Consider the following 18,970-nt stretch of genomic DNA (forward strand, 5'->3'; position numbering starts at 1 on the left):
CGTGAAGGTTTCACTTCCACACAGAACATTTCTGTTTATTCTGTTTAGCCATATTTTCGTTGATTGAGACACACCATGAGCCAGATTGCAGCAGGGATGAAGAAACATTTGCTCTAATTAACATTTGGTCCGACGGTTCAATTCAGATAAGCTTGGATGGAAGCGTCCGCTTTAGAATTTGTTCATAACACAGTTTCTTTTTTTTTGTATACAAGTTTATAATATCACACCATTATTAGGATATCTTAAAACAAAACTCCTTCTCTACTGCATAGTGTAATATTTATTAATACTTATTTAAGGTTTAACTTAAGTGTTATATAACAATACCTGACTGAGTGATACACAATGATGTTTTTAACAATGCAAGGCAGATATTAAAACAGAACAATGGTCTATAAATAAGGTGAAGAAAGCCTCCGTTTAAAATATGTATCACATGTTTGTGCAGACAGGGAGTGAGACAGCTGGAAGCCTTGAATTTTAATAAAGCAGCTCCTTGACATTTATTTTATGTTTAATATAAGGTGGCAAGCTTTTAATGTTTATAGGGTATTCTGAAACAATGGCTTGGCCAAAGGAACATTTAAAATATGTTGGTATTTAATCTGCTCAGAGTTGTATCACAAATCTTATATATGATACTGGAGAAATATTAACTGAAGAGTGTGGTGCAATACAAGCTGATATCCATGATACTTGACATTCCGGGGGTGAGCGGGGTGAAAATTCAGTTTGCATCTTACAGCCCCAGTACTATATTTTGTATTATATATTAGTAAATAAGAATAATTAAACAACACAAAACTTCTATATCGTATTTACATTATAACTATTAATATACATTGAGATAAGGAAAACGTTCATAGCACCACTAAGATATTTTGCTGGGACAGGGAATTGGCATCAGTAAGACATTAAGGTGAAAAGCAATACTGACAGATGACTAACAGTCTACTGCCTGGATTACATTCCCACACATGTACCAAGGAATGTAAATATTACCACAATATTGGCAAGGTAAATTATACCCTGGGATGGTGAGTTAAGAGAGTGATTAATAATAATGTCAGCTACACGGTCCATATTATGAGCTCTGTATCAGTCTGTCAGATCTTTTGCCTTGCAACAGAGAGATGCAGTTTTTATACAATACAGAATATAGGTCAGGGATTCCATATGCAAATTAATCGTCCCATTTCCTAAATATTCCTGGCATTCCTGTTTGTTGTCCAAAACCTTTACAGCTGTGCAGTACATAAATGGGTCAGAAAGACACTGCAGTAGAAATGTAGGTACAGTACTACTACAGGAGGAAACACATCTGATACTCGCAGCCAGTGAATTCCTGGCATGATGTGCTTGGTACACAATGGGGGAATACGTTAACAGGTTACTTAATATAATATGACATTGAAGCCTACTAGGCTGTCTGACTGTCTGACAAGTGATTATCTCAGGGTTGCTCTTTCAGAACAAAATTGGCAGAAGTACAAAAGGCTGTAGCTCAGATCCATAGATCCAATTACAAAGGACATTAAACCTCACAGAAGTTCAGTATGCAAAGCGTTTTAATATCTATGCAGCCAAGGCGCTTTGGGATAGATAGAATAACCAACTGAGCATTTATCCCAGTTGCTGACTAGCACATCTAAAATCCTGTAGGCTGTCCTAGATCGAGATAGGCAGTGTTTGCAAAGTTTAATGGTGATAAAAATAAACAGATTTTGTGAACAAAAACAAAGAATCCCCTGTGGAATAACCAAAGGGGGTGTCACATGTGATCAAATGATTTGTTATCAAGAAGTAAAATGGATATATGAAAAGATTTGTATCACTGATCTGTCCACAGGCTAAAACAGTATAGCAGTAAAATTGACAATTTTACCGGACATCAGCACCCTTTTCTTACCTATTAGCTTTATTAACATTGTCACTGGTCTCCCTTTTGTTGTGATTACAAATAAAACTGAGCCCTTTTGTTTTTACAAGAAACTCAAAAAGGTGCAGTTATACTGTTAGTGCCAATATGAAGTAGGTTGATTTAAAAGCATTGATTACCACGCCTCTAATTGAGGTAACTTAATTATTCTGGTTTTTGCTTATCAGGCCAATTCAAAGATGCTCTGGCAATAGATTGTGTGGATGCCTATGCTTGTTGCCCAGTGTCACAATACAGCATACCAGTATACTCACCACTGGCTTCTAGATCTTTCAATTCCTTAGAGTCCTTCTGCTTTAGATCACTGGCTATTTTCAGATTTTTTTCATGAGACTGCAAACCACGTAGTCTTTTAAACAGCTGCTTGCTCTAAAGAAAGAAAACATTTTAAATGTAAGGAGAAGAACACAGATGCTATCCAGTTCACTGTATACACAATTTGAAGTTTCTTTGGTAGTTTGCAAAATGAATAAGACCAGAGGGAGGAGGTTGCCTAACTGCGGGTTTCTAGACTACCCTAGGTAAACAAAACATTTAAAAACACAACAAAACATTTGCAAGTTTGTAAAATTAACATTTAGACTTATTTTGCAAAATCTGATTTTGAATTCTTATTATTCCTATAATGACTGTATTATCAGAATGCTCAAAGCACCCCTCAAGAAAGTTTGAGTGCTGCTTTCTTTTGTGATTTGTTCATTTGTGTTTTTCTCGCACTGGTTGATTGCAATATACTGAGTGCTGAATGATTGGTAAAAGCAAATCGCTGTACTTTTCAGTTATGTTTCTTTTTGTTTTAGTTTTTTGTTTGTTTTCTGCCACACCTCTACCTCACAAAACTTCCACCGCATTTGTGACCCATCATCATTAGCTGCATTGGAGTTCCTGTGTGCTTATGGACTTTGTGGGGACTGTTAGTCTGGATGGAACTGTTTTTGTATTTTGCACAATACAAAAACAGTAGCTGGGAGATTACGTTTTAATATTGTGTTTATGTGTATTATTGTATAGTACTGGCCAATATATATATATATATATATATATATATATATATATATATATATATATATATATATATATATATATAATTTTTATATTGAATGGATTCTTAGCTTAATTCTCTTTATATTTAGTCATTTTAATAAACATTGATTAATTCATGGGTAACTTGTGGACCTCTTTCCTTCCTGGCTGCTCAAATTGCTTCCCTGAAATAAGTATCTGGGCAAGCCATGATGAAGGCAAAAGGGTTTGACACAATTTTATGGCGAAGTCAGCAGGTCCCCCCAGCACTCCACTCCAAGTGCCCAGAGTTGGACTGACCTCATTGAAGAGCAGCAGCAGTGACTGGAGGTCCTTTTATTAAAGTGGAGCCATGTGTTAGCTATCAGTGACAAAGATGTGGGCAGCACTGACATCGTCCAATATCAGATCCCCACTGGAGATGCAGCCCCAATCTGAGAGAGGTACCGCCCCATACCTCTCACTTTGTATCGGGACATGAAAGCCTTATTGAAGGGGATGCTGGATGCACAGATTATCCGAGAGAGTAGTAGCCCATGGGCCGCCCCCATTGTACTGGTGAAGAAGAAAGACAGGAGTTGGCACTTTTGTGCCAAATATAGAAAACTGCCATAACACATAAGGATGTATTTCCCTTGCTTCGAATTGAAGAGACCCTGACCAGTTTGAAGAAGGCGGAGTGCTGTTCCACATTAGACTTGGCAAGCGGCTATTGGCAGGTCGCCATGTAGCCAAAGGAGACTGCATTCACCACCCCCTTCGGCCTTTACGAATTTTAAAGGATGTCCTTTGGGTTCATGTCCTTCCAACGGTTGATGCAACGATGTCTAGGAGGTCAAGTATCTGAATCTTTATTAATTTACTTGGATGATGTGATTGTCTGTTCCCTGGATTTCTCTTCTCATTTGGGTCATTTAGACTGTATTTGAGAAGCTGAACCGTTATGGATTAAAACTGCAGTCAGATAAATGCAATTCCTTTAAAACTGAAGTCTCCTATCTAGGCCATATAGGGAGCAAAGATGGTATGGCCCCTAATCTGGATAATGCTGCTGTTCGAGACTGGCCCCATCCACATACTGTGAACAAGGTACATTCCTTCCTTGGGTTTGTTGGCTACTATAGACCAGGGGTGGAGAATCCTGGTCCTGGAGGGCTGGTGTCCTCCCTGACTTTTGTTCCAGCTGTGCCCTAAATTATTTAATTGGATCAATTATTACCAGTTTTTTTTTTTTTTTTTTTTTTTTTTTATAAATTTAGTCGTCGCCAATTATTTTTACCCCGGTTTTCACCCCAATTTAGCATGCCCAATTATTATCTATATCCCCGGCTCACCGCTCGCAACCCCCCCGCCGACTCGGGAAACGGAGGCTGGAACACGCGTCCTCCGAAACGTGCTCCTTCCAAGCCGTCATTTTTCGCACCTCAGATCCACACCAATGCCACCAGACCTATAGTGCCAGAGGACAACACAGATCTGGCGGCTCCGCTGCAGAGCCACAGGCGCCCTATCGGCCACAGGGGTCGCTGATGCGCGGTGAGCCGTGGATTCCCCTGCCGACCTAAGCCCTCCCTACCCGGGCAGCGCTCAGCCAATTGTGCGCCGCCCCCTAGGAACTCTCGGTCACGGTCAGCTGTGACATAGCCTGGATTCGAACCTGCGATCTCCAGGCTATAGGGCACATCCTGCGAGGAGAGCCTTTACTGGATGCGCCACTCGGGAGCCCCCAATTCTTACCAGTTATTGGTCTAATTAAGTAATTTAGGGCACAGTTGCAACAAAAACCAGGAGGGACACCGGCCCTCCAGGAACATGGGTTCCCCACTCCTTCGATAGACAGTTCATCCTCGGGTTTGCCGGGATAGCAGGACTTTTACAGGTATTACTGGTAGGGAAGTCCCATCTGAAGGAGCAACAGGGGAGGTTATAAGCTGGATAAAACAGTTATGTCTTACTAGCATCTGTGTAAACAATAAATGGGAACGTGTAATCAGCAAACATGAGAATAGGTGCTTCGAGTAAAGCCCTTTTTAAATGTTTGAAAGCTTGGTTGCATTCTTCTATCCAGCTTGTGGCCTCTCCATGTTCCTTCTTCAAATGGGACTTCCCTACCAGTAATACCAGTTGGCAAATGATCATTTTACCGTACAATATCGACCGGAGCTTTTGTTTTGCAGCATGGATTGGAAGCCCCATCCACAATTAAAAACCTTGAGTAGAAGGTAGCCATCTCCCGAATTAATTAAGTGATTAATTTGTTGCTAATTGGGAGATGGTCACCTGCATAAAAGCCTGCAGCTCTCTGCACTCTGGGTGGGTGTTCGGAGGAGCGAGCAAAAGCGAGAAAGAGAGAGAGGAGGGTAAAAATAAAGATAAAAATAAGTAGGATCAGTGAAGGCTACTGCCCAGCCTGATCATAGTATTTTCTGTTTGTGACTTGTTTTTATTTATCTTTTTTATTTGGCTGTGTTCAATCTTTTATTTTATTTTTTGTTAAAATAAAATGGTGCAAGCACCTTTGCACCTGCAGTACTGCCTTTGTCTTGTTCCTGCTTCTGGCTTGACATCACCACTAAGCCACCCTGTCATAGTTGAACAGTCCTAAAGCCTGTAAGAAAAGCCTTTGCAGCCATTAACACATCCCAGTTCTCAATGTGCTTATGTTTGGTAAAGACTATTCAATATCTTTTCTTTTTTTTGGCAATTGTTAAAATAATTCTAATCGCTTTCATTTAAGAACAACAAGAATCTTATTGGCAATACCATGTATAAATTCTTCTCGCTATAAAATGAGACACTATTTGGAAAGCTTACTACAAACAGACTAGGCATTTGGGCCTAGAGCAAACTATGTCCATAGTTAGGAAGCGTTTTTTATTGGCCCAATAAGGAAAGAGTTTAAAGGTTGACAAGAGAAATGCCTCAGCTGTGTGTTGCATAAAACTACACCAGAGCCAAAGGCCCTTCTTATACCAATTAGGGTAAAAACCCCAATGGAAGTATAGCCTTTGATTTCTTCACATTGGGAAGGCCAGATGACATATCAGAACATCCTGGTTATGACTGATCTGTTTACCAGGTTGGATGCGTCTGTCGTCACCAATTGACGGCTGTGTATCACTCCCATTACTACACCTTCGCGCAGGTGAGAGGTTTGTTTCCACCAGCGTAGGGTTTCCCAACATGAGCGAGACACCGTCAAGCGACAGTGTCTGTCTCGCTTGGGGTGTAGACGAAAGCCATTGGGCCACACTTGAATGGGGCGCATCTGCAGTAACCCCAGTTGGATAGCTGATGAGGTTGCGGCCATCAGACCCAATAGTTTTTGACATAACACCAGTTGCACTGTGGACCCCTGTTGAAACAAGGCCAGACAGTTTTGAATAGCTTGGATGGTGAGGGAATACAGCCAGAGATCCAAGAAGACCGTACTCTACACCGGTATTAATTGACTCTTGTCCTCGTTGATAGTGAGACTCAGTCTCGCTACATGGTTTGTCACTGTCGCCGTGTGGGCCACTGCTCCTTCCTGAGACTGGGAACATATCAACCAGTCGTCCAGGTAGTTCAGCACCCTGATCCCTTGCAGCCGCAAGGGAGCTAGGATTGCATCCATGTACTTCAAAAAGGGAACTAAGGAGAGGCTGAAAGGCAGCATGGAAAACTCAAATATGCTCCCCTGAAAGACAAAGCAGAGATATTTCCTGTGCGCTGGATGGATAGGAACGTGAAAATATGTGTCCTTCAAGTCCAGTGTCGCTCATGTTGGGAAACCATACGCTGGTGGAGACTAACCTCCCACCTGCGTGAAGGTGTAGTAATGGGAGTGATACACAGCCGTCAAGTGGTGACGACAGACGCATCCAACCTGGTAAACAGATCAGTCATAACCAGGATGTTCTGATATGTCATCTGGCCTTCCCACAACAGTGGACTTGAAGGACACATATTTTCATGTTCCTATCCATCCAGCACACAGGAAATATCTCTGCTTTGTCTTTCAGGGGAGCATATTTGAATTTTCCATGCTGCCTTTCAGTGATACGTGACCATCTGGAACCTCCTCCCTCAAGAATCCGTGAAGGTGTCTCAGGTCTAGGATGGGGCTAAAGCCGGCATCCTTTTTTGGCCCCTGAAAGTATCTTGAGTAAAATCCCTCTTCTTGAGAGGTGCGTTCTATGAGACAGATGGCTTGTTTGAGAAGTAATTTCTCTACTTCTTGCCTGAGTGACAGAGCCTGGAGAGGGTCGTTCACGGATGTAACCGTGATCCCTCGAAAGGATGGAGGTCCCGCGCAGAACTGCAGTGCGTAACCGGTGTGCATGGTGGCAAGCACCCACGAGTCCAAGGTGCAATTGTGCCAGTATTGCAGCTAATGTTGGGAAAATGGGTGGGCCTGAGGCTGCAAGACTTCAGGGCCCCTACTGGGACTGCTGAGGCGGCTGCCCTGGAACAGCCTTCTGGAGCGCTGCTGCATGGGTGCACCACGGCCTGCTTTTCTTCCTTGCGGAAGGGTCCAGTTGCCTGCTGCTGTAGTGGTCTGCAGGTGGTGCCTCAGGTCACCCAGTGGAGCCGTGGAAATCTGGACTGTCTGGGTTATCGTGCATGCCTGGGGATATTGCCAGTAGCTTGACTTGCCCTGTGCCAGAGCCTCATGTTCTTGGTGGGCGCACTGCAGGATCTCCTCTACTGCTGGCCCAAAGGTATGCCCCGGGGATATCGGCACATCCAACAGCGCCATTTTATCTGCGTAAGGGAACCTCGCCTGTGACAGCCACAGCTGTCTGGTAGCCACCACCAGGCTTGCCAGGGTCTGGCCTAGGGCTTGCCCTTGAAGGTCGGAGCAGCGTGCCTGAAAGGAGGTGTAACTCAGAAGCCACTGGCTCTGGTAGCATGGCTTCTAGTAATATGCCGTCCACGTAGGTGCTCAGGATACTCGACAGACGAGTCACCTGTGCTTCCGTTGCGTAAGCCCGCTTCAAGTGCGTCTCTGTGACCCTGTATTGCGGGTTCAGGCACACAGGATCCTTGGGCAAGCCCCCCACCAGCGGAGCCTTAACCAAGGCCGCAATGGTGGAGTCCACTGGGGGAAGGCCCAGCTTGTCTGCGCCCTCTAAAGAAGTGAGCGGGGCCACTTGCTTCAGTACACTGGGCGCTAAGGCGAGACGATCACAGGAGGAGCGTATCTCCTCCATGAAATCCGGGAATGCTGGGAAGGGCTTAGGGTGAGGAGCTGTAGCCTGCGTCCTGAACATGGACCAGCATGGCTGAGTTGCTGTCGCCCAGGGGACCTGCAAAAAGTTTGCAGCACATCCCCTCAGGGCCGACGTGGAGCTCGAAAACGGGGGCGTGCACCAAGGCACTGCGTGCCGAGGCACCGTGTGCACTGAGTGCAGAGAGTACCTTGCACAGTGAGTGTACCGAGCACGGAGGCACTATGAGCACCAAGGCACAGAACAAAGAGTACCGAGGTGCCATGTGCACCGAAGCGGCGTGCACACAGAGTACACCGAGGCACCAAAGTGTCGTGCACGCCGAGCACCAAGGCGCTATGCACACCGAGGCACCGAAGTACCAAGGGCTGAGTGTGCACTGAGATACCGAAGCACCGGGGGCAGCTAATGCAGCGGTGCCTACCCTAACCGCGTATAGTCAACAACCTGGTCAGCTCGCAGCGTGCACCAGGGAAGACATACAGGCCGAAGTTGTGGCGGGCAAGGGCTCATTTAGTTGAGAAAAGAACAGAACAGAAGGCCTAACGCACCAAAGTGGGCGGGCTGAGACAGCTGATGAGGTCTACTCGATAGCGGGGCAGGCTAGAGCACAGCCCCGGTGGAGGAACACACGACTGACTGACTGTTGTTTATTTTGTATATATATATATATATATATATAAACATGTTTTTTTTTTTTATCACACCTGTTAGCTTTGATAGATTCAAAAAATAATTGATCGTTTTAAATCTTGCGGTATCAAAAAATGGTGCGTGAAAAATAAATCTTGAAAAATGTCGGCGGGTACTTACAGTGAGGTATATCCAATATTGCACAATGTCTATATAGCTATATATATAGCTGTACAAAAGTTTTAGGCAGGTGTGAAAAAATGCTGTAAAGTAAGAATGCTTTCAAAAATAGACATGTTAACAGATTATATTTATAAATTAACTAAATGCAAAGTGAGTGAACAGAAGAAAAATCTACATCAAATCAATATTTGGTGTGACCACCCTTTGCCTTCAAAACAGCATCAATTCTTCTAGGTACACTTGCACAAAGTCAGGGATTTTGTAGGCATATAGTCAGGTGTATGATTAAACAATTATACCAAACAGGTGCTAATGATCATCAATTCAATATGTAGGTTGAAACACAAACAGCTGTGTAGGAGGAATAAAACTGGGTGAGGAACAGCCAAACTCAGCTAACAAGGTGAGGTTGCTGAAGACAGTTTACTGTCAAAAGTCATACACCATGGCAAGACTGAGCACAGCAACAAGACACAAGGTAGTTATACTGCATCAGCAAGGTCTCTCCCAGGCAGAAATTTCAAGGCAGACAGGGGTTTCCAGATGTGCTGTCCAAGCTCTTTTGAAGAAGCACAAAGAAACGGGCAACGTTGAGGACTGTAGACGCAGTGGTCGGCCAAGGAAACTTACTGCAGCAGATGAAAGACACATCATGCTTACTTCCCTTCGCAATCGGAAGATGTCCAGCAGTGCCATCAGCTCAGAATTGGCAGAAAACAGTGGGACCCTGGTACACCCATCTACTGTCCGGAGAAGTCTGGTCAGAAGTGGCCTTCATGGAAGACTTGCGGCCAAAAAGCCATACCTCTGACGTGGAAACAAGGCCAAGCGACTCAACTATGCACGAAAACACAGGAACTGGGGTGCAGAAAAATGGCAGCAGGTGCTCTGGACTGATGAGTCAAAATTTGAAATATTTGGCTGTAGCAGAAGGCAGTTTGTTTGATAATTTTGAAAATTGTATTTTTAACTGCTACTCCATGCGATTATTCACCTGAAGTGTCCCATAAATTAAGTTCAGTTTTCAGGGCTTTTCATTTTTAATAGTATTAAACCACAGGCAAAGCGTCTCTTGAAATATTCCACTCAAAACACTGCAGCTCGAATTCAAACAGAGTCATCCAATACAAAGTGCTATAAACATACTATGAATGGCTTACTGAGGCTAAAACATTTTTATATTTCAACATGAATTCTATGATGTGAACTAATCCATTGTAATGTTCTACAAGTTATTTACCCCAAATTGTCATTAGCACCAATTACAATTCGAAAACAAATATATTGTTTATTTCTATTTAACTATATTGCATGTGTTTTCCTTAATAAATCGTGGCAATGATGATTTGGAATAAATGACTGTACAGTGTCAGCTGTTATTGACAGTGATATGGTCTTCTTATAGGTCTGCTATGGTTTCTTCAGCATAATACACTTGTGTAGCAATGGTATCCCGATTGATATTTTTCTGTAAGTTCATACCTGCCAGGTTGAAGGATGACTCTGTTCCGGGTCTGTATTGTTTAGGGCCCAGTGAGAAGATACGATTTCCACTGTCTTCTCAGCTGAATCCAGGAGGCTGAGCAGGCCCTGATAGAGAGACAGATGGACAGTGCCATTGTCCAAGCAGGACAGGTCTTCAGGTATGTTCTCTACAAGAACAATGCTGAGGGGAAAAAACAAACAAAAAAAAACAATTGGCTTAAAAGCTTGCACTTCTGTGATTTTCTAGTAAAAAAAAAGTTACATTTAAAAACATTTGTTTTAGCCATATGATTATGGGCTTAAACAGTTTTATCATTACATACGGACGTCAGAACTGTTAACAAGACCACAAACATCACCAAAATAAATATCAGGCTCAAGATTTCAAAATGTCTCTTAAGAAGGTAAAATTTATCAAGTTCTCATAATTAAAAAAAACAAAACAACAACAAAAAAAAACAACAACACATTGACATTAACGTTGTATGCCTGACGTCAGTCCATCTGTCACCCTGTCACACGTAGTGTCCAGCGTGGGATCACCAGAGTCCTCCTGGACTCAGGCAGAAGTAGGGTACTGCAGTTTTTTTCGTTTTTTTTTTTCATTGTGTGTGGAGAAGGATGGGAGGAAAGAGGAGGATAAGAAGGCAGCAGCCACAACACCAGCCGGAGGAACAGCAGCCCGGGTGTTACTGCTGTGCTAAGCCTGGGCATTCCAGAACCAACTGCCCCTGGTACCCCCTCGGACAGCTACCCCAGCTAGGCCCCATCTGCGGAGGTGAGCACTACGTGGCCCGCTGCCCAGTCCATCAGGAGAGGGAGGAGCAGGGGTCGCCTCAGTCTCCACCAAAAGCAGAGGGAGAGTTCCTGCTGGTTCCACCTCCACCGCCCTGGGAGGACTGTGTGTCGCTCCCACCTCCGCCAGCAGAGGGAGCATTCCTGCTGGTTCCGCCTCCACCGCCCTGGGAGGACTGTGTGTCGCTCCCACCTCCGCCAGCAGAGGGAGAGTTCCTGCTGGTTCCGCCTCCACGACCATGGGAGGACTGTGTCGCTCCCACCACCACCAGCAGAGGGAGCAGGCCTGCTGGTTCCGCCTCCATCACCGCCACCAGCAGAGGGAGCATGCCTGCTGGTTTCACGGCTGCAACCAGAAGGGGAGGAGCCCCTGCCGCCTTCCCAGCCAGAAGGGGAGGAGCCCCTGCTGCCTTCGCAGCCAGAAGGGAAGGAGCCCCTGCCGCCTTCGCAGCCAGAAGGGGAGGAGCCCCTGCTGCTTTCGCATCCAGAAGGGGAGGAGCCCCTGCCGCCTTCGCAGCCAGAAGGGGAGGAGCCCCTGCCGCCTTCACCAGGAGCAGAGAAGCAGGAGCTGCCTCTGCCTCTGCCTCCACCACCACCACCTGAGGGAGAGAAGCAGGAGCTGCCTCTTTCTCAACCACCCGAGGGAGAGGAGCAGGAGCTGCCTCTCCCTTCACGACAGGACGGACCAGGACAGAAGGCTAGCGGTCCGCAGCTGCCCTTGCACAGGCTGCTAAAAAGGGCAAGGGGGAAAACGGCTGGGTCACCGCGGCTGAGAAGAGGGCCAAACCTAGCCCCACCGCTGGTCCTGGCTCCCCTCCTGCAGTCGCCTCCCGAGGGTCCGCTGCCGCCGTCGCCTCCTGAGGGACTGCTGCCGCCCTGTCGTGCATCGCCCGGGGATGCCAGTTCGCCATCACTCGGGGATGCCAGCCTCGCACCGCCCAAGGATGCCAGCCTCGCACCGCCCAAGGATGCCAGCCTCGCACCGCCCAAGGATGCCAGCCTCGCACCGCCCAAGGATGCCAGCCTCGCACCGCCCAAGGATGCCAGCCTCACACCGCCCAAGGATGCCAGCCTCACACCGCCCAAGGATGCCAGCCTCGCACCGCCCAGGGATGCCACGCCTGGATCGCCTGGGGCTGCCTGCTGCTCCGCATCGCCTGGGGCTGCCTGCTGCTCCGCATCGCCTGGGGCTGCCTGCTGCTCCGCACAGGGTATGAGGGAGAAGTGGAGCTCCCGCTGCCGCCTCCATGGCCAGGTGCTCCCCTCCCGAGTTCGCCTCCCGAGGGTCCGCTGCTGCTGCCGTCGCCTCCCGAGGGTCCGCTGCTGCTGCCGTCGCCTGGGGTCGCCGGGGATCCTGCTTCGCCTGGGGTCGTCGAGGGTCCTGCTTCGCCTGGGGTCGTCGAGGGTCCTGCTTCGCCTGGGGTCGCTATACTGTGGCCGGAGCCCCATGAAGGGGAGCTGCCGGCCAGGAAGAAAGGGGGGGAGGTCAGGAGACCAGCTCCCCCAGCCGCACTTTCGCGGCCGGAGATCGTGTGATCGGAGCCCCACGGAGGGGAGTTGCCGGTCATGAAGAAAGGGGGGGAGGTCAGGAGACCAGCTCCCCCAGTCGCAGTTTCGCGGCAGGAAACACTGTGGCCAGAGCAACACGGAGGGGAGCTGCAGGCCACGAAGAAGGGGGGGAGGTCAGAAGACCAGCTCCCCCAGCCGCACTTTCGCGGCAGGATAGTGTGTGGCGGGAGCCCCGTAAGAGGGAGCTGCCGGCCACGAAGTATTGGGGGGTGCCGGACCTCCCACCATGGCCACCCCCATGGACACTGTGCTTCCCCCTCTTCCGGGACTTTGAGACTGAGGGGGGAGGTGGCCGTTGGGGCCAAGTGTGCGTTGCACAAGGGGGGGGATATGTAACAGGGCGAAGTGCCCTGTACATTGTTTTGTTTATTTATTTTTAGAGCGGGGTCCCCCTCAGCCACTGTGTTTATTCTGTATTGTTTATTTATTTTTATTGTATTATATTTATGACGGTGAAGCCCCATCCACACGGTAATTAGTAAACTCGTGCAGAAGGTGGCCATCTCCCGAATTAATTAGGTGATTTAATTTGTTGCTAATCGGGAGATGGTCACCTAAATATAAAAAGCCTGCAGCTCTCCAACTCGAGGTGGGAGTTCAGAGGAGGAACGAGAGCGGAGAGAACGTGAGAAAACAATATCGTAAACATTTAAGTATACTATTACAGTGACAGCGACTGCCCAGCCTGACCTGTACAGTTTATTTATATTTTGTGTTTACCCTTTTAGTTTGCTCTGTGAGCTTGTGTGTTTTTTGTTTAAATATTTTATTTTATTATTTGTTTTGCCAATAAAAACGGCAGCCAGCCGATTCTTTCTTTGAACTGCAGTGCTTCCCTGGTGTCAGTGTATTTTCCCTTCCTGCTTCTGCCGTGACGTCACCAATCAGTCACCCTGTCACAGTTCCATTAAGAAGTAAATTACTTCCTATTGTAGCATTGATCTACCACACAACCTTCACTACTAGTGTCTAAATTCACTATTTGGTTTTTCTCTTTTGGTTATCTAGGTAATGTTTTCGTTATCAGAGTCATGTCTGTGCTCTCTTGGATGCAAACCTTTTTTCCTTCAGGTAATATCTCCTGAGACAAGGCCATATGAGAGGCAATCTTTCTGCTTCAGAGAGTTCTGTGAGGGCGGATGTAATAGTTTAGGCCCAGTCAATACTGTGCAGAGACAAGGGCAATCAATACACAGCTTTAGGCTTAAATCGGTACCAAACTAAATCTTATGAAGAATATTGTTTTCCTCATTGCTGGCCATGTACAAACATTTTATCAGTTAGTATACTAGCAGATGTTAATCTAACTTATGCTTGGGTGACAGGTAATTCTGCAAAATTATGGCATTTACAGTATTTACTGCATTGTTAGATACATTTTAAAAAAATATATAATTTATAATATTTATAGGCTTACAGCAGTAGCGTTTCTTTTAATCTTCAACATTAATTTGCATCTTTAAAGTGACATATTTCATTCCAAACTGAAACTGCCAAGGATGAATTTAATTACACAGAAGCTCAAAAATATGAGTTGTTTAGAAGTTGTTCAGTCCAGGATAGAGCCTTATGAATCTCATAACCATTGGTTTGTTTTGATTCTGATCTTTAAGAAAAAAAAATAGAAGGCAAGGAAGCTGTCAATCTGTACAGGGATGATCTTGTTGTGCGCTTACTTCAAAAGAAAGAAGCTGAAAAGACACAGCTAAAGACATGTTTTTGTGTGTGTTTGTAGAAGTACAGTACCTGTCTGTTTGTTTATTTTGTATCTTTATAACACATTTTCTCCATCACTGTTCCATGAACATTAGCAGTTTTTACATTTGCAACACTAGTTTCTTATTTAGGAATAGAGCTGTAACAACCTTTGGAAACTTAATGGCATATAACAAAGTTTTACAAAAAATGTTCATAACCTGATGAAGGTATAATTACCTGCACTTACAAACAATTATATCCTATGTTAAGACATTGAATGCTGACCTGTGTGTCCTAACAACTAAGAAAATGTTATAAAAACATAATTTGTAGACTTGGTCTATTGTGTGCTTAAAAATGTTTAAATCAGACATTAGACATTTCTTAATGTAATTTTGGACATTTGTAATTGGACATTTCTTATTGTAATTTTTGTTTTTGTTTTACAGACAGGGCTATTAAAGCAATTAAAGGAAGCAGCAAGAAATAAAAGTTTGGTTGTTTTAATAATTTCATTAATACCAAAAAATAGTTTTCTTTGTTCTGGTTTTTGGTGTTTTAACCTTTTTCGGTCCTATGTCAGACCTGGTCCAACATTGCAATTATTCCTATCCGGTCCAATGTCGGACCCTGTCCGACATCATCAAAAAAATGCAAAAAAACTGGTTTCTTGTCGTTTTTTCTCCAGAAAAAGCCAAGAAGACCATTCAATGGCCGAGTGGGAGCGACAGGAGCTGAGACAAGCTGAAAAAATAAAAAATAATAAAAAGGGCGTATCTCATGAATAGTCATACTTGCCCCTGGCATCAGATAGGAGCGGCCATAAGGAAACAAGCTGGCTGTTACTGAATCAGCGCACAGAGAATATCACGGACATTTGCAGAGCTTTTTTGAGATGTTATAGTAATAAAATAATGACTTGGATTACATTATTGAGGAGTTTGGTGATAAAACAAGTGATCAGGTGATGATTGATCAGTATGTATGACTATTATTATTATTATTATTATTTATTTCTTAGCATATGTGAAAGCGATAGCGAACGAAAGGGTGGGGCGGGGCTGGAGATGCCTAGTGAGTGCTTTGTTGGTATACAGGGCCTTTTAAACCCATTTGACTGTGGAAAAAAAATACTTTTAAACAGCGCGTCTAAAATTAACTGCGCATGTGAAAATAAGTTGGACCTGACGCGCCTGACACGCACTTAATAAATGGACTGCAAAGGGTTAATAAATCTAATAATACAAAAAAATGTATCTGTTCTGTTTCTTTTACACATTTGAGATTTACTCTACAAATATTAATTAATTTATTTACTTATTATTGAACATACAGATGTTACACTTATATTTGTGGCAATAATAATTGATACATGTTATATGATAGAGGCACAACTTGATGTTTTGTACGTGTTCTGACAATATAAATTGTTCAATGTAATGCTGTAGGGCAGCAATTACAGGACCAGGTTGTAACCACACACAAATATGATAGGATTGATGTACCACAAAGGTACATCAGAATAGTACCTCATAAATATTACAACAGCAATATGTACTACAGGTTCAGAATAACAGATTAAATACATGAAAAGTACACCTACAGAAATAGCATGGTAAGACAGGAATAGTACCACAAGAATGGTACAACAGGAATGGCTTAAAACACAACTGAATAGTACCACAGGAAACTGACAATGGTAATGTGTTGTATTTTTCCTGTAGTAATACTACAGGATATTTTCATAAAGGTCAAGAGGGGGAGAAATCAACAAAAAAACAGAAGGGAGACCACATCAAAACAAGGGCAACAACTCAGGTAAGACAGTCATTAAATGTATTTATCTAGATGCTAGAAGTCTCAGAAACAAAATGTTAGAACTTGAAGCTACTGCACTAACAAGTAACTACGATGTGCTTGGTGTTACAGAAACGTGGTTATCCAAGAGTGATGGAGACGAATATAATATTAGTGGGTACACACTGTATAGGAAAGACAGGCAGGACAGAAGAGGCGGAGGGGTAGCGCTATACATAAGAAATAGTCTTGAAGCACAGGTGTTAAATCTGGACGAAGAAAATAACGCTGAATTAATATGGGTCAGAATAATGGACAAAAATTCAAAGGGCATAATAATAGGAGCATGCTACAGACCGCCAAATTCAGACGCTGAGCAAAATAATCTGTTATACAACAACATTAGAAATGCGTGTAGCAAAGGAGAAGCCATACTAATGGGGGATTTCAACTTGCCTCATATAAAATGGGAAAACCCGATGGGGAGCATGACAGATGAAATTGAAATGGTGGAAATGAAAAATGACTGCTTCTTAACGCAAATTGTCAAGGCACCGACTAGAGGGGAGGCATGCCTTGATTTAGTCTTTTCAAATAACAAAGACAGAATAACTAAAACAGGTCAGAGAACCATTGGCAAACTCAGACCACAACATGGTTTCATTTGAAGTGTTTTTTAAAACCCAAAAAGTAATGACTAAAGCTAAGGTTTACAATTTTAGAATGGCAAACTATGAAGGTATGAAACAGAGACTAATAGAAGTAGATTGGAGTAAAATAGAGAAAACATCCTCAGAAAAAGGATGGCTGTTTTTTTAAAAAAAATGTAGTACTAGAGGCGCAAAACAATTATATCCCAAAAGTAGACAAATCTAAATCTAAAACAAAATGGCCAAAATGGTTTAATTGATCAATTAAAAAAATATTCAGCGAAAAAGGGACTTTACAGAGTGTTTAAAAGGGACAAAAGAGTACTTAGAACTGCAAACGCAAGTCAAAAAGGAAGTTAGAAAGGCCAAGAGAGAGATAGAAATGAACACTGCTAAGGGGTCTAAAACTAATTCCAAAACATTTTTCCAATATTATAACAAGGGAACATTCAAAGAGGTGGTTAAATGTCGAAGAGATACAAATGGCAAAATCATAGACGAAGAAAAAAAATAGCAATTATATTAAATGATTACTTTTCACAAGTTTAACAAAGGAGAATCCGGGCAACATGCCCCGCATGTTGACCTGTTCCTATCCAGTTTTAAATAACTTTAGCATAACAGAGGTAGAAGTGTTGAAGGGACTTGGAGCTCCTAAAATAAACAAATCCCCTGGATGAGATCCTCCCAATAGTACTCAAAGAAATGAAAGAAGTTATGTACAAACCGCTAACCAAGATCATGCAACAGTCTCTTGACACAGGGGTTGTACCGACAGACTGAAGAATTGCAAACGTGATATTGATCCACAAAAAGGGAGACAAAACCGAACCTCTATTATATGTAAACTTATGGAAACTATAATAAGATCCAAAATGGAAAATTACCTATATGGTAACAGTATCCTGGGAGACAGTCAGCATGGTTTTAGGAAAGGGAGATCGCGTCTAACTAACCTGCTTGATTTTTTTGAGGATGCAACATCGACAATGGATAATTGCAAAGCATATGACATGGTTTATGTAGATTTCCAGAAAGCTTTTGACAAAGTCCCGCATAAAAGATTAATTCTCAAACTGAACGCAGTAGGGACTCAAGGAAATGCAAGCACATAGATTAGGGAGTGGTTAACATGTAGAAAACAAAGTATTGATTAGAGGAGAAACCTCAAAATGGAGCGAGGTAACCAGTGGTGTAACACAAGGATCAGTATTAGGTCCTCTGCTATTCCTAATCTACATTAATGACTTAGATTCTGGTATAGTAAGCAAACTTGTTAAATTTACATACGACACAAAAATAGGAGGAGTGGCAAACACTGATGCAGCAGCAAAGGTCATTCAAAAATGATCTATACAGCATTCAGAACTGGGCAGACACATGGCAAATGACATTTAATAGAGAAAAGTGTAAGGTACTGCACGCAGACAATAAAAATGTGCATTATAAATACCTTATGGGAGATACTGAAATTGAAGAAGGAATCTATGAAAAAGACCTAAGAGTTTATGTTGACTCAGAAATGTCTTCATCTAGACAATGTGGGGAAGCTATAAAAAATGCCAACAAGATGCTCGAATATATTGTGAAAAGTGTTGAATTTAAACCAAGGGACGTAACGTTAAAACTTTAAAATGCATTAGTAAGACCTCACCTAGAATATTGTGTTCAGTTCTGGTCACCTTTCTACAAAAAGGATATTGCTGCTCTAGAAAGAATACAAAGAAGAGCGACTAGAATTATTCCGGGTTTAAAAGGAATGTCATATGGAGACAGGCTAAAAGAATTGAATCTATTCAGTCTTGAACAAAGAAGACTACGCGACAATCTGATTCAAGCATTCGCAGTTCTAAAAGGTATTGACAATGTCGACCCAAGGGACTTTTGCGACCTGAAAAAAGAAAAAAGGACCAGGGGTCACAAGTGGAGATTAGATAAAGGGGCATTCAGAACAGAAAATAGGAGGCACTGTTTTACAGAAA

The 18,970-nt window shown here is 43.6% G+C and overlaps 1 protein-coding gene across 2 annotated transcripts in view; it reads right to left on the reverse strand.

Annotated features, from left to right (window-relative positions):
* LOC117410474 (inactive phospholipase D5-like) overlaps positions 1-18,970 on the reverse strand; it is a 202,524-nt gene that overhangs the window by 111,953 nt on the left and 71,601 nt on the right. For both annotated transcript variants that reach the window (XM_034017045.3, XM_034017048.3), the window contains exons 3-4: positions 10,477-10,660; positions 2,197-2,311 (exon numbers count right to left, since the gene is read on the reverse strand). In XM_034017045.3, coding sequence (XP_033872936.1) covers positions 2,197-2,311; positions 10,477-10,660 — 299 coding nt within the window. The remainder of the gene's footprint in view (positions 1-2,196; positions 2,312-10,476; positions 10,661-18,970) is intronic.

The sequence above is a fragment of the Acipenser ruthenus genome, chromosome 6 (genome assembly GCF_902713425.1).
Source record: "Acipenser ruthenus chromosome 6, fAciRut3.2 maternal haplotype, whole genome shotgun sequence".
NCBI lineage: Eukaryota > Metazoa > Chordata > Actinopteri > Acipenseriformes > Acipenseridae > Acipenser > Acipenser ruthenus.